Consider the following 15,155-nt stretch of genomic DNA (forward strand, 5'->3'; position numbering starts at 1 on the left):
TTAAGACATTCCTAGTTATCACACACATTTATTTTTTTTCTTACCTCTGGACTTACCACACCAACTGTCTGTGCTAACGGAGCGAGCAAAGACATGGAGGAGATATTCAAGGCATCTTCCTCTTCGTTGCTTTCTGCTTCTGCTTGATCCATCTCCTCCTGGCTCTTTTCTACATCTAGTTCACTTTCTTCTAGGACATCACTGAAGATGTCATTAATTACTTTGGAACTATTGATATCATCATCATCCACACTCATCTCAATTTCACGTACCACTTCTGAAAAATATTTTAAAATAGGTGGATACTGTGATTCAGACCATTTTAAAAATTAAAGGTGTAACAAAGAAGATCTAATATTTATATGCTTACTAAACAAATGGGGGACTGTTATTAAAAAGTACCCGTTAGGCTTGACACCTGTAGCACAGTGGTTCAGCGCTGGCCACATACACCCAAGCTGGTGGGTTCGAACCCAGCCCAGGCCAGCTAAACAACAGTGACAACTGCAACAAAAAATTAGCTGGGCTTTGTGGCTGGTACCTGTAGTACCAGCTACTTCGGAGGCTGAGGTAAGAGAATCGCTTAAGCCCAAGAGTTGGAGGTTGCTGTGAGCTGTGACACCACAGCACTCTACCAAGGGCAACAAAGTGAGACTCTGCCTCAAAAAAAAAAAAAAAAAGTATGTGTTAAACAAAACAAGAAAATACTACTAATATACTTTCAAAGTTTCAATACATTTTCTAAGAAATGAAGGCTGGGTCTATTAAAAGCTTATTCAATGTCGGGCGGCACCTGTGGCTCAGTTGGTAAGGTGCTGGCCCCATATACAGAGGGTGGCGGGTTTAAACCCGGCCCCGGCTGAACTGCAACCAAAAAATAGCAAGGCGCTGTGGCAGGCGCCTGTAGTCCCAGCTACTCGGAAGGCTGAGGCAAGAGAATCGCTTAAGCCCAGGAGTTGGAGGTTGCTGTGAGCTGTATGATGCCATGGCACTCTACCAAGGGCCATAAAGTGAAACTCTGTCTCTACCAAAAAAAAAAAAAAGCTGATTCAATGTTTTGGGTTTAAGTAAGACTATTAAGTCAAAACTCAAATTGCAGGATAAGAGCCTAAAGCTTCAGATTTTCACAAAGCATTCTTTCAAACCATATTTTTTCTATTACTGACAGCTACCCTTTCACACAGCAGTCAATAAAAGGAAAATATTATGTTATTTAGGGCAGGGTTCACTTATCAGCTTCAGAGGCTGCTAACCCCTCTACCAATATATGCAGAATGTGGGGGTCAACACCCTTCCTCTCCCCATTAGTGAGAATCTTAACCAGAGTTTCACAGGTGCCTGTGACCTAATGGAAACTGTTAGGAGTAGTATCACATGTTTATGGAAGCTAGAGTACATTTTGGTAAAAAAAAAAAGAGAATTATAAAATCACAAGCTACATCAGTATATATCATTTCTTATAATGTATACAGAATTAATAAAAAATAAAGAATAAGACCAACCAGTCCGTTGCTCAATCTGTGGATCTGATGTTACTTTTAAGGACTTTTCCTCTTCTAAATACAATGTTATTTTCAAAGGGCTAGACTTGGTCATTTTGCATTCAGTGAAACCTAAAAAAATTTTAAGAAAGACTATATTAATATAAGAATCTATAATTTTCAAAAAAAAGAACGTACAATTTTCTAAAGATTCTTATGTGTCCTTTTTTCTGATTATAAAATTATGCATTTATATTAAAATATTCAAACAGAAACGCAGAGACTCCACCTCTCTCTTCCTTCCCACTAAGAGAGAAAAGGGAGAATAATACTTACACCAGATTATTGTTTGTTTTTCCAGTTCCCCCTCAAGTATGTATATGTATAATCATTTTGTTTTATGGTCATATTCTACATACTACTCTATACTTTTTAACTTCAGAAAAAAATTTGTCAGTAAAATCATCCAAAAATTAGGGGTAGGCCAGGTACAGTGGCTCACACCATAAACGCGGCACTCTGAGAGGCTGAGATGGGAAGATTCCCTGAGCTCAGGAGTTGGATCAAGAGCCAGACCCTATCTCTGTTAAAAATATGAAAATTAAATTTGAGACCATTTCAAAATAGCTGAGTGTTCTGGTGAGTTCCTAGAGTCCCAGCTACTTGGGAGGATGAGGCAAGAGGATCACTGGAACCCAAGAGTTTGTGGTTGCTGTGAGCTATGATGCCATAGCACTCTACTCAGGTTGTAGAGTGAGACTGTCTCAAAAGAAAAAAAAAAAAAAGAAAGAAAAATTAGTTGTGCATTGTGGCAAGTGCCAGCTACTCAGGTTGTATAGTGAGACCTGTTTCAAAAGAAAAAAAATTAGTTGTACATTGTGGCAAGCGCCAACTACTCAAGTGGCTGAAGTAGGAGAATAACTTGAACCCAGGAGTTCAGCATTGCTGTGAACCAGACTTATGCCATAGCACTTTAGCCTGGGCAACAGAGTGAGATTCTGTCTCCAAAAACAATAGAAAAAAGGCTTGGCACCCACCAGCCACATACACTGAGGGTGGTGGGTTAAAATCCAGCCTGGGTCAGCTAAACAACAATGACAACTGCAAAAGAAAAAAGGAGCGGGCATTGTGGTGGGTGCCTGTAGTCCCTACTTGGGAGGCTGAGGCAAGAGAATCGTTTAAGCCCAAGAGTTTGAGGTTGCTGTGAGCTGTGACGCCACAGCACTCTACCAAGGTAGGGCAACATAGCGAGACTGTCTCAAAAACAAAATAAAAAAGTAGGAGTAGAAGCAAAATATCCCAACAACTACTATTATGCTCATGGTAAAATATTGAAAGCTTTTCCTCCAAGATCAGGAAAAAAGGAGGAGGTCTGTTTTTACTACTTCTATGCAACATAGCATGGGATGTCCTAATCAGAGAAATTAGCCAAGAAAAAGAAATAAAAGGCATTTAAATTACAAAGGAAGCAATAAAATTATATTTGTTCACAAATCACATGATCTTATATGTAGAAAACCCTAAAGATTCTACAAAAAAATCTGTTAAAACTAATAAATTCAAATCAGTGTAACATGGCTTATTTTACCCTCAATGAATCCCCAACAATTAAAAACAAAAAACCTAATAAATTCAGCAAAGAATCAGTTTAGTTTCTACATATTAGCCATGAACAATCTAAAAAGGAAATTACAAAACAATTCCATTCACAACAGTATCAAAAGGAATACAACACTTAGACAAAAAGCTAAACAAGGAGGTGAAGGACTAATACCTCGAAAACCCATAAAGCATTGCTAAAAACAAAAAACAAAAAAAAAAAAGAAAGAAGACATAAATAGGTGGAAAAACATTCCATTTACATGGATTAAAAGAAAATATTTAGGGCGGTGCCTGTGGTTCAGTGAGTAGGGCTCCAGTCCCATACACCGAGGGTGGCAGGTTCAAACCCTGTCCCGGCCAAACTGCAACAAAAAATAGCGGGCTTTGTGGCAGGCACCTGTGGTCCCAGCTACTCGGGAGGCTGAGGCATGAGAATCACCTAAGCCCAGGAACTGGAGGTTGCTGTGAGCTGTGTGATGCCATGGCACTCTCCCAAGGGCAATAAAGTGAGACTCTGTCTCTATAAAAAAAAAAAAAAGAAAAAGAAAGAAAGAAAATATTTAAAGGAGAGTTGAAACCATTCTCATTAATTGAGAGAATTGATAGAAGCAGCAGAGTTTTGATCATCTTCAAGTCCAGAGCTTAATTTTATGTCTCTCACCATTGTGGAAGCTAGGCTTTGTTCTTTAATTTCTGGGTAGGTACTTTGGTGGTGTACCTCCCTGTTGCTTGTTATAAAGAATGGGTCTGAGTAGTTCCTGTAGAGCTGGTCAAGTAATGGCAAATTTCCTCAGCATGTGGATTGTCAGTGAAGTATTTGATTTCTCCATCATAAATGAAACTCATTTTAGCAGGGTATAGGATCCTGAGCTGGAAATTGTTTTGTTTAAGAATGTTGAAGGTCGATGACTATCCTTTTCTGGCTTGGAAAGTTTTGACTGAAAGATCTGCAGTCATCCTTGTATTTTTCCCTTAGTAATATTTTCCTTATGCCTGGCTGCTTGCAGAAGTTTCTCCTTCATATGCACAATAGCAAAATTACACTGTATCTAGGAGATGCTTCTTTGGATTGAGTCATGCTGGGGTTCTGAAACTAGCTACTATCTGAATTTCTGTGTCTCTTGTAATACTTGGGAAATTCTCCACCATAACGTCTTGGAGAAGAGAATTTGTGCCTTTGGGACCATCCTCTTCTCCTTCAGGAGTCCCTGTAATTTGGATATTTGATTTCTTGGAATAATCCCATAACTCTCTCAGGGAATATTCTGTTCTTTTTCTCCCTTTTTCAGCCTCTTTGAATGCTTGGGATAGTTCAAAACTCTTGTCTTCTTTATCTGAGATTCTTTCTTCACACTGATCAACTCTTATTTCTAAGGGACTCTACTATATTTTGAAGCTCCGCAAATACCTTTTTCAATTCCTTAAGCTCTGCTATATCTTTCCTCATTCTGTCCATATCCTTGATGACCTGGTCTTTGAATTCATTAATTTCATGAGACAACTTCTGAACTATTTTTCGGTTCTCTGTTTTCATCGTTTCCTCCATTTCAATTATCTTATTTGCCATCCATATTCTAAATTCTATTTCTGACATTTCAGCAATTTCTTTGTGGATGGAATTTTCTGATATTTTCTTTGACATCTCCAGGATGCACTGATTTGCTATGATTTTTCATGTTGCCAGAGTTGTTCTGCAGATTCCTCCTCATAAGTATTTTCAGCTTCTTCCTCTTTTTCTTTTTATTTGCTAATTATACTTTTTTAGTTGAATTGATAGTTTTTCCCTGATAAGTCCACTCCTCACTGTTGTAGTGCTACCACTGCACTAACAAAGTGAATCCACAGCCTCAGACAGTGTCTTCAGGGGGACAAAGAATCAGGAGACAGTCCAGGCCAAGAGTCCCAGTCAAAGCTGCTCTGCCAGCACTGGCTCCTTTAAAGAGGCATAGGCCGACCAACTGGATACAAAAACTCAGGCCAGATTATCTGTTCCCTACAAGAAACTCACCTTATCTCAAAGTATAAAACAAGACTCAGGGTGAAGGGATGGACAACGGTTTCCCAGGCAAATGGAAAGCAGAAAAAAGTTGGGGTTGCAATTTTGTATGCAGATACAATTGGATTCAAACTGAAAAAAAAAAAAAAAAAAAAACAATGAAAGACAAAGATGGACACTACAGGGCAGCGCCTGTGGCTCAGTGAGCAGGGCGCAGGCCCCATATACCGAGGGTGGCGGGTTCAAACCCAGCCCCAGCCAAACTGCAACAAAAAAATAGCCGGGCATTGTGGCGGGCGCCTGTAGTCCCAGCTACTCGGGAGGCTGAGGCAGAAGAATCACCTAAGCCCAGGAGTTGGAGGTTGCTGTGAGCTATGTGACGCCATGGCACTCTACCGAGGGCAATAAAGTGAAACTCTGTCTCTACAAAAAAAAAAAAAAAAAAAAAAATAGCTGGGCATTGTGGCTGGCGCCTGTAATCCCAGCTGCTCGGGAGGCTGAGGCGGGAGAATCACGGAAGCCCAAGAGCTAGAGGTTGCTGTGAGTCCTGTGACATCATGGCACTCTACTGAAGGTGTAAAGTGAGACTCTGTCTCTATTAAAAAAAAAAAAAAAGATGGACACTACATACTGGTCAAGGAAAACACACGATATGAAGAGATTTCAATAGTTAACATCTATGCACCCTATCCGAACGCTCCTCAATATATAAAACAAACCCTAACTGATCGAAATAATATGACATCTTCCTGCACTATAATAGTTGGAGATTTTAACGCCCCGTTGGCAGTATGGACAGATCTTCCACAAGAAAATAAACAAAGAAATAATGCACTTAAACAAGAACAAATGGACTTAATAGACATTTATAGAACATTTCATTGTAACAAAACTGAATACACATTCTTCTCATAAAGCCCACAGATCATCTTCCAAAACCGATCATATCTTAGGTCACAACGTTAACCTCAATAAATTCAAAAGGATAGAAATTATTCCCTCTATCTTCTCAGACCGTCATGGAATAAAAACTGAATTCAACAGCAACAGAAATATTTATACTCAAATAAAATCATGGAAACTACCCTTATGCTGAATGATAGCGGGATTATAGACGAGATCAAGAAGGAGATCATTATATTTCTGGAACAAAATGATAAGGAAGCCACAAACTATCAAAACCTGTGGGATACTGCAATGGCAGGCCTTAGAGGGAAAGTTATAGCATTAGATGCCTTCATCAAGAAAACAGAAAGACAGCATGTCAGCAAACTAATGGGCCATCTCAAGCAACTGGAAAAAGAAGAACAATCTAAACCCAAACCCAGTAGAAGAAAAGAAATAACCAGAATTAGAGCAGAAATAAATGAAACTGAAAACAAAAGAATTATTCAAAAGATTAGTGAAACAAAAAGTTGGTTCTTTGAAAAGATTAATAAAATTGATAAAGCCTTGGCTAGACTAACCAGAAACAGAAAAATAAGATCTCTAATAACTACGGTCAGAAATGATAAAGGTGAAATAATAACAGATGCCACAGAAATACAAATGATTCTCAACAATTACTATAAAAAACTCTATTCCCAGAAATACGAAAATGTAGAGGAAATGGACTAATATCTGGAACACAATACCTTCAAAACTCAGCCAGAAAGCTTTAGAAATCTTGACTAGACCAATATCAAGTACTGAAATAGCATCAATTATACAAAATCTCCCAAAAAAGAAAAGGCCTGGACTTGACAGTTTCACACCAGAATTCTATCAAACATTCAAAGAGGAACTAGCTCTTATAATGCATAAACTTTTCCAAAATACAGAGAAAGAAGGAATCTTCCCCAACACATTCTATGAAGCAAATATTGCCCTGATCCCCAAACCAGAAAAGGACCCAACAAAAAAAGAAAACTATAGACCAATATTATTAATGAATATTGATGCAAAAATATACAACAAAATATTAGCAAACAGAATACAACAACACATTAAAAAGGTTATACAGTATGAGCAAGTAGGTTTTATCCCAGAGACACAAGGTTGGTTCAACATAAGCAAATAAATATAAAACACCACACAAAAAGAATCAAAAACAAAGACCATATGATTCTTTCACTTGATGCAGAAAAGGCTTTTGACAATATCCAGCATCTTTTTTTTTTTTTTGAGACAGAGTCTTACTATGTCACCCTCGGTAGAGTGACGTGGTGTCACAGCTCAAAGCAACCTCAAACTCTTGGGCTCAAGTGATTCTCTTGCCTCAGCCTTCCAAGTATCTGAGACTATAGGCACTCATCACAACACCTGGCTGTTTTGTTGTTGTTGTTGTTGTTGCAGTTGTTATTGTTGTTTTAGTTGGCCTTGGGGGGTTTCAAACCCACCAGCCTTGGTGTATGTGACTGCGCCGTAACCACTGTGCTACAGGCATCAGGCCCCAGCATCCTTTCTTTCTTTCTTTTTTTTTTTATTGTTAAATCATAGCTGTGTAATTAGTACGATCGCCTGTACCCATTCTAAGATGCACCATAGATGTCCAGTATCCTTTCTTGATTTAAAAAACTCAAGAAAAGGCTTGGTGTCTGTAGCTCAGTGAGTAGGGCACCAGCCAAATACACTGAGGCTGGCGGGTTCGACCCTGGCCCAGGCCTGCTAAACAACAATGATAACTGCAACCAAAAAACAGCCAGTTGGTATGGCGGTGCCTGTAGTCCCAGCTACTTGGAAGGCTGAGCCAAGAGAACTGCTTCAGCCCGAGAATTTGAAGTTGCTGTGAGCTGTGATGTCACAGCACTCTACTGAGGGCAGCATAGTGAGACTCTGTCTCAAAAAAAAAAAAATCAGGGCGGCACCTGCGGCTCAGTGGGCAGGGCATCGGCCCCATATGCCGAGGGTGGCAGGTTCAAACCCAGCCCCGGCCAAACTGCAACAACAACAACAAAAAAAAATATGTGGGTGTTGTGGCAGGCGCCTGTAGTCCCAGCTACTCAGGAGGCCAAGGCAAAGAAATCACCTAAGCCAGGCATTAGAGTTGCTGTGTGACACCACAGCACTCTACCATGGATGATAAAGTGAAACTCTGTCTCTACAAAAAAAAAGAAAACTCAAGAAAACAGGCATTCCTTAAGCTGAACATTCCTTAAGCTAATAGAGGCTTTCTATAGCAAACTCACAGCCAATATCGTACTGAATAGAGTAAAATCCAAAGCCTTTCCACTCAAATCTGGAACGAAACAAGGATGTCTTCAATGTCTCCACTGCTATTTAACATAGTGTTGGAACTCCTAGCCATTGCAATCAGGCAAGAGAAGATCAAAGGACTCCAAATGGGACAGCAGAGGTCAAACTCTCCCTCTTTGCAGATAACATGGTCTTATACTTGGAAAAACCCAGAGACTCAACTATAAAGCTCTTAGAAGTAATCAAGGAATATAGCAGTATCTCAGAATACAAAATCAATACCCACAAATCAGTAGCCTTTGTATATGCCAATAATCATCAAGCCGAGAATAAAATCAAAGATTTATTCCTTTTATACTAGCACTGAAGATGAAATACCTAGAAATCCAACAAAAGACGTCAAAGAGCTCTATAAAGAAAATTATGAAACTTTGAGAAAGGAAATAGCAAAAGAGTCAACAAATGGAAGAACATACCTTCTTGCCAGCCATGAGAAGAATCAACATTATAAAATGTCCATACTACCCAAAGCAATCTATAGATTTAATGCAATCCCTACCAAAGAACCAATGTCATACTTTAAAGAACTTGAAAAAATAGTACTTTGATTCATATGGAACCAGAAAAAAATCCCGAATAGTAAATACAGTCTTAGAAATAAAAACAAAGCTCTCCAGCATTATGCTGCCAGATTTCAGGTTATATTACAAGGCTATAGTGATCAAAACAGCATGGCACTGTCACAAAAAAAGAGATGTAGACTTGTGCCTGTAGCTCAACAGCTAAGGAGCCGGCCACATACACCAGGGCCGGTGGGTTCGACCCTGGCCCAGGCCTGCCAAACAACAATGACAACTACAACAAAAAAAATAGCAGGCATTGTGGCAGGCACCTGTAGTCCCAGATACTTGGGAGGTTGAGGCAAGAGAATTGCTTAAGCCCAAGAGTTTGAGGTTGTGATGCCACGGCACTCTACCAAGGGTGACATAATGAGACTCTGTCTCAATAAAAAAGAAAAAATAGAGATGTAGATCTATGGAATAGGATAGAGCATCTAGAGATAAACCCATTTAATCTTTGATAAGCCTAAAAAAAACATGCAATGGTGAAAAGAATCCTTATTTAACAAATGGTGCTGGAAACTGGTTATCCATATGTAGCAGATTGAAACTAACCTGCACCTCTCACCACTAACAAAAATTGATTCTCTTTGGATAAAAGATTTAAATTTAAGACATGAAACAGGCTCAGCGCCTGTGGCTCAAGTAGCTAAGGCGCCAGCCACATACATGTGAGCTAGCAGGTTTGAATCCAGCCCAGGCCCACCAAACAACAATGATGGCTGCAACCAAATAATAGCCAGACATTGTGGCAGGCGCCTGTGATCCCAGCTACTTGGGAGGCGGACGCAGGAGAATCACTTAAGCCCAGGAGTTAGAGGTTGTTGTGAGCTATAATTGCCATGGCACTCTACCCAGGGCGACAGCTTGAGTGCTGTCTCAAAAAAAAAAAAAAAGGACATGAAACATTAAAAATTCTAGAAGAGAGTGTGGGAAAAGCACTTGAAGATATTGGCCTGGGAAAAAACTTTATGAAGAAAACTCCCCTAGCAATTGCAGCAACAGCAAAATAAATACCTGGTATTTAATCAAGCTAAAAAGCTTTTGCACAGCTAAGGGTACCACGAACAAAGCATAGAGAAGATTTTTGCATGTTATGAATCTGACAAAGGCCTGATAACTAGACTCTACAGAAAACTGAAATTAAACAATAAAAAAAGTGCTAATGACCCTATCAGTAGGGAAGAGATTTGAACAGAAACTTGTCTGAGGATGACAGACAAATGGCCAAAAAAACACATGACAAAATGCTCATTGTTTTTACTCATCAGAGAAATGCTAATCAAAACCACTCTAAGATATCACCTAAGATTAGCCACATCATAAAGTCCCAAAACACCAGATGCTGGTGTGGACGTGAAGAGAAGGGAACACTTCTACGCGGTTGGTGGGATTGTAAACTAATACAGCCTTTTTGGAGAAAAGTATGGAGAACCCTCTAAGATCTAAAAGTAGGCCTTTGGCTTGGTGCCATAGCTCAGTGGTTAGGGTGCCAGCCACATACACCTGGTCTTGTGGGTTCAAATCCCACCTCAGCCTGCTAAACAACGATGACAACAACAACAACAACAACAACAACTAGCCAGGCATTGTGGCAGGCACCTATGGTCCTAGCTACCTGGGAGGCTGAGGCAAGAGAATCACTTAAGCCCAAGAGTTTGAAGTTGCTGTGAGATGTGACACCACAGCACTCCACCGAGGATGACATAGTGAGACTCTGTCTCTAAAAATTAAAATAAAATCAAAGAATAAAAAAAATAAAAGTAGGCCTTGCATTTGACCCTGTAATCCTATTATCCTATTACTAGGTATCTACCACATCATTTTACCACAACGACATTGGCACTAGAATATTTATTGCAGCTCAATCCATAATTGCCAAGTCATGGAAGCAACCTAAGTGCCCATCAACCCATGAATGGATCAATAAACTATGGTATATTATTGAGCCACAAACCATGGAATATTATGGAACTGTTAAAAAAGATGGAGACTTGGCTCAGCGCCCATAGCTCAGTGAGTAAGGCATTGGCCACATACACTGAAGCTGGCGGGTTAGAGCCCAGCCCAGGCCTGCTAAACAACAATGACAACTACAACCAAAAAATGGCCAGGTATTCTGGCAGTGGGCCCCTGTTACTCCCAGCTGTTCAGGAGACTTAGAAGAGACTCGCTTTGAGCCAATGAAGGGCTTGGGCCTCGCTCTACTGAGGGCTGTCGCAATCAACCAAGGGTGACATCATGAGATTAAAAAAAAAAAAAAGATGGAGACTTTACATCTTTTACATTTACGTGGTTGGAGTTGAAATACATTCTTCTTAAACAATTACATGCTCATAAGAACAATAAAACACTAATATAGTCCAGTTTGAATATAGAGGGAAGCAGGAGAGGAGAGGGTACAAGACACTTGGCAGAGGAATGAGGGCAGGAGGCAGGATTTTACCTAATATGCACACTGTGAAGGTGTATAACAATTAGAACAATGTAACCTAAAAATTGTACCCACATATTAATTTGTAAAAATAAAAAAGTACTCAAAGAAAAAGACAATATCGGGCGGCGCCTGTGGCTCAGCCGGTAAGGCGCCGGCCCCATATACCGAGGGTGGTGGGTTCAAACCCGGCCCTGGCCGAACTGCAACCAAAAATTAGCCGGGCGTTGTGGCGGGCGCCTGTAGTCCCAGCTACTCGGGAGGCTGAGGCAAGAGAATCGCTTGGCCCAGGAGTTGGAGGTTGCTGTGAGCTGTGTGAGGTCACGGCACTCTACGAGGGCCATAAAGTGAGGCCCTGTCTCTACAAAAAAAAAAATAATAATAATAATAATAAAAAGAAAGAGAGAGAGAGAGAGAGAGAGAGAAAGAAAGAGAGAGAGAGAGAGAGAAAGAGAGAAAGAAAGAGAGAAAGAAAGAGAGAAAGAAAGAGAGAAAGAGAGAAAAGAAAGAAAGAAAGAAAGAAAGAAAGAAAGAAAGAAAGAAAGAAAGAAAGAAAGAAAGAAAGAAAGAAAGAAAGAAAGAAAGAAAGAAAGAAAGAAAAGAAAGAAAGAAAGAAAGAAAGAAAGAAAGAAAGAAGAAAGAAAGAAAGAAAGAAAGAAAGAAAGAAAGAAAGAAAGAAAGAAAGAAAGAAAGAAAGAAAGAAAGAAAGAAAGAAAGAAAGAAAGAAAGAAAGAAAGAAAGAAAGAAAGAAAGAAAGAAAGAAAGAAAGAAAGAAAGAAAGAAAGAAAGAAAGAAAGAAAGAAAGAAAGAAAGAAAGAAAGAAGAAAGAAAGAAAGAAAGAAGAAAGAAAGAAAGAAAGAAAGAAAGAAAGAAAGAAAGAAAGAAAGAAAGAAAGAAAAGAAAGAAAGAAAGAGCAAGAAAGAAAGAAAGACATATTAAGATATCAATATTGCCCAAGTGATCAACTGATTCAATGCAATCCCTGTCAAAATCTCAATGATAATCTTTTCAGAAATCAAAAAGTCCACCTGGGAGGCACCCGTAGCTCAGTGGATAGGGTGCCAACCACAGACACGGAGGCTGGCGAGTTTGAACCCTATCTGGGCCAACTAAAACAACAATGACAACTGCAACAACAACAACAACAACAAAAATAGCTGGGTGTTGTGTCGGGTGCCTGTAGTCCCAGCTACTTGGGAGGCTGAAGCAAGAGAATCACTTAAGCCCAAGAGTTTGAGGTTGCTGTGAGCTGTGAGGCAATAGTACTCTACCCAGGGCAACAGCTTGAGACTCTGTCTCAAAAAAAAAGTCCATCCAAAAATGCATATGGAATCTCAAGGGATTCCAAGTATAGAAACCAATTTGAAAAAGAACAAAATTAGAGGACTCACACTTCCTGATTTCAAAATATATTACCAAAATACAGTAATAAAAATAGTATGGTACTGGCATAAAGACAGACACATAGATTAATGAAATAAAAATTCCAGAAATTAACTTTTACACATAAGCCGAATGATCTTTGACAAGGCACTAACACTAATTCAATGAGAAAAGGGCAATCTTCAACAAATGGTGCTGGGAAAACTGGATATCTAAATGTAAAACAATGAATTTGGACCCTCATCTTATACCATACATAAAAACTAATTCAAAATAGATTAAAAGACCCCAAACTATACAACTCCTAGATGAAAACATAGGGGAAGGGTGGTGCCTGTGGCTCAGTGGGTAGGGCACCGGCCCCATACACCAAGGGTGCAGTTTGAACCTGGCCCCAGCCAAACTGCAACATAAAAACAGCTGGGCATTGTGGCAGGTGCCTGTAGTCCCAGCTACTTGGAAGGCTGAGGCAGGAGAATTGCCTAAACCCAGGAGTTGTAGGTTGCTGTGACCTGTGACCCATGGCACTTTTACCGAGGGCAATAAAGTGAGACTCTGTCTCTAAAAGAAAAAAAAATGGGGGAAAAGCTTCATGATGTTAGATTTCACAATAATTTCTTAGATATAAAGCACAAGTAACAAAATGAAAAATAGACAAATGGGACTACATCAAACTTAAGAAGTTTTTATGTATCAAAGGACACAATTAACAGAGTGAAAAGACAACTTATGGAATGGGAGACAATATTGCAAACCATTATCTGATAAGGGGTTAATATCCAGAATATATAAAGAACTCCTACAATTCAACAACAAAAAAATCAAATAACCTGATAAAAAAACAAAGGACTTGAGGAGACATTTTTCCAAAGATGGCAAACAAATGGCCAGAAAGCAGAAAAATACAAATAATAACCACAATAAGATAAAACTTCACATTCACTAGGACAATTACTATAAAACAAACAAACAAAAACCAGAAAAATAAGTGTTGGTGATGAATAGAGAAACCAGAACACTTGTGCATTTTTGACAGGAATATAAAATGGTACAAACCTTCATGAAAAACATTTAAAAACTTTAAAAAACTAAAAACCAAACTATAGTATGATCTAGGAATTCCATTTCTGGACACTTATCCAAAAGAATTAAAATATCAAAGAGATACATGCACACTCATGTTCAGAGTAGCACTATTCACAATAGCCAAGAGGTAAGAGCAGCCTGTGTATAGAAAAAATGAATAAACAGAATGTGGTATATTTACCTGGATGGAGTTGAAATAGATCTTTTCTAACTCTGGAAAGAGAACTAAGGAAGAATAGTCAATGGAATATTCAGTCTTAAAAGGAAGGAAGCTGAGCATGGTGGTTCATGCCTATAATTCTAGCACTTTAGGGAACCCAAGGTGGAAGATCTAGAGGGCAGAAGTTCAAGACTAGCTGGAGCAACATAGTGAGAAATACCTAAGAAATAACAAAAAAAAAAAAAAAAAGGCACAGAAGGAAGTCTCATCACATGCTACTATAAGATGAACGAAAGTTAAGGACATTGTGTTAAGTGAAATAAGCAAGTCACAAAAGATAAATAGCATGATTCCACTTAAATGAGGTATCTAAAGTAATCAAATTCATAAAAATAAAGAATAGAATCAGGTAAACACCAGGGGCTAGATGGGAGAAAGAAATGGGAATTGTTTAATAGATATAGAGTATCAGTTTTGAGAGATGAAAAAGTTCTGGAGATCTACTTTACAACAATATACTTAACACTACTGAATTATGCCCTTAAAATGGTTAGGATGGTAAATTTTATGTGATGTAATTTTTTTTTTTTTTTGAGACAGAGCCTCAAGCTGTTGCCCTGTAGATTGCTGTGGCATCACAGCTCAGGCAGAAACCTCCAGCTCCTGGGCTCAAGCGATTCTCTTGCCTCTGCCTCCCAAGTAGCTGGGACTACAGGTGCCCGCCACAATGCCTGGCTAATTCTTGGTTGCAGCCATCATTGTTGTTTGGCAGGCCCGGGCTGGATTTGAACCTGCCAGCTCAAGTGTATGTTGCTGTCACCTTAGCTGCTTGAGCCACAGGCCCCAAGCCATTGTGATGTAATTTTGTGTACCATAAATGTTTAAAATAAAATCAATTTTTTAAAAGGGCTATGACATTATCAAAGCTACCTTATTCTCTTAGGCAACTGTATAATACTTGATTACGTGGATCTGGTACAATTTATTTAAATAGTCTTCTAAGGGTATTTGGACCACGGTAGAAAACTTAAGTAAACAAGACTACTGATGGGCGGTTAGGTCACTGAAATCTCATTGCTGTTATAAACAGTGCAGCACTTCATGTTTTTGTGCACAAACCTTTGCATACCAAATCAGAATTCACAGAAATACTGCAGAAAATCTGAGTTAAACATGTACATTTTACATTTCAAAGGTAATACTGGGGCGCACCTGTGGC

At 39.1% G+C, this 15,155-nt stretch overlaps 1 protein-coding gene across 3 annotated transcripts in view; it reads right to left on the reverse strand.

Annotated features, from left to right (window-relative positions):
- ANLN (anillin, actin binding protein) overlaps positions 1-15,155 on the reverse strand; it is a 90,542-nt gene that overhangs the window by 37,675 nt on the left and 37,712 nt on the right. For all 3 annotated transcript variants that reach the window (XM_053608826.1, XM_053608824.1, XM_053608823.1), the window contains exons 9-10: positions 1,503-1,613; positions 45-277 (exon numbers count right to left, since the gene is read on the reverse strand). In XM_053608826.1, coding sequence (XP_053464801.1) covers positions 45-277; positions 1,503-1,613 — 344 coding nt within the window. The remainder of the gene's footprint in view (positions 1-44; positions 278-1,502; positions 1,614-15,155) is intronic.

The sequence above is a fragment of the Nycticebus coucang genome, chromosome 11 (assembly GCF_027406575.1).
Source record: "Nycticebus coucang isolate mNycCou1 chromosome 11, mNycCou1.pri, whole genome shotgun sequence".
Classification (NCBI taxonomy): Eukaryota; Metazoa; Chordata; class Mammalia; order Primates; family Lorisidae; genus Nycticebus; species Nycticebus coucang.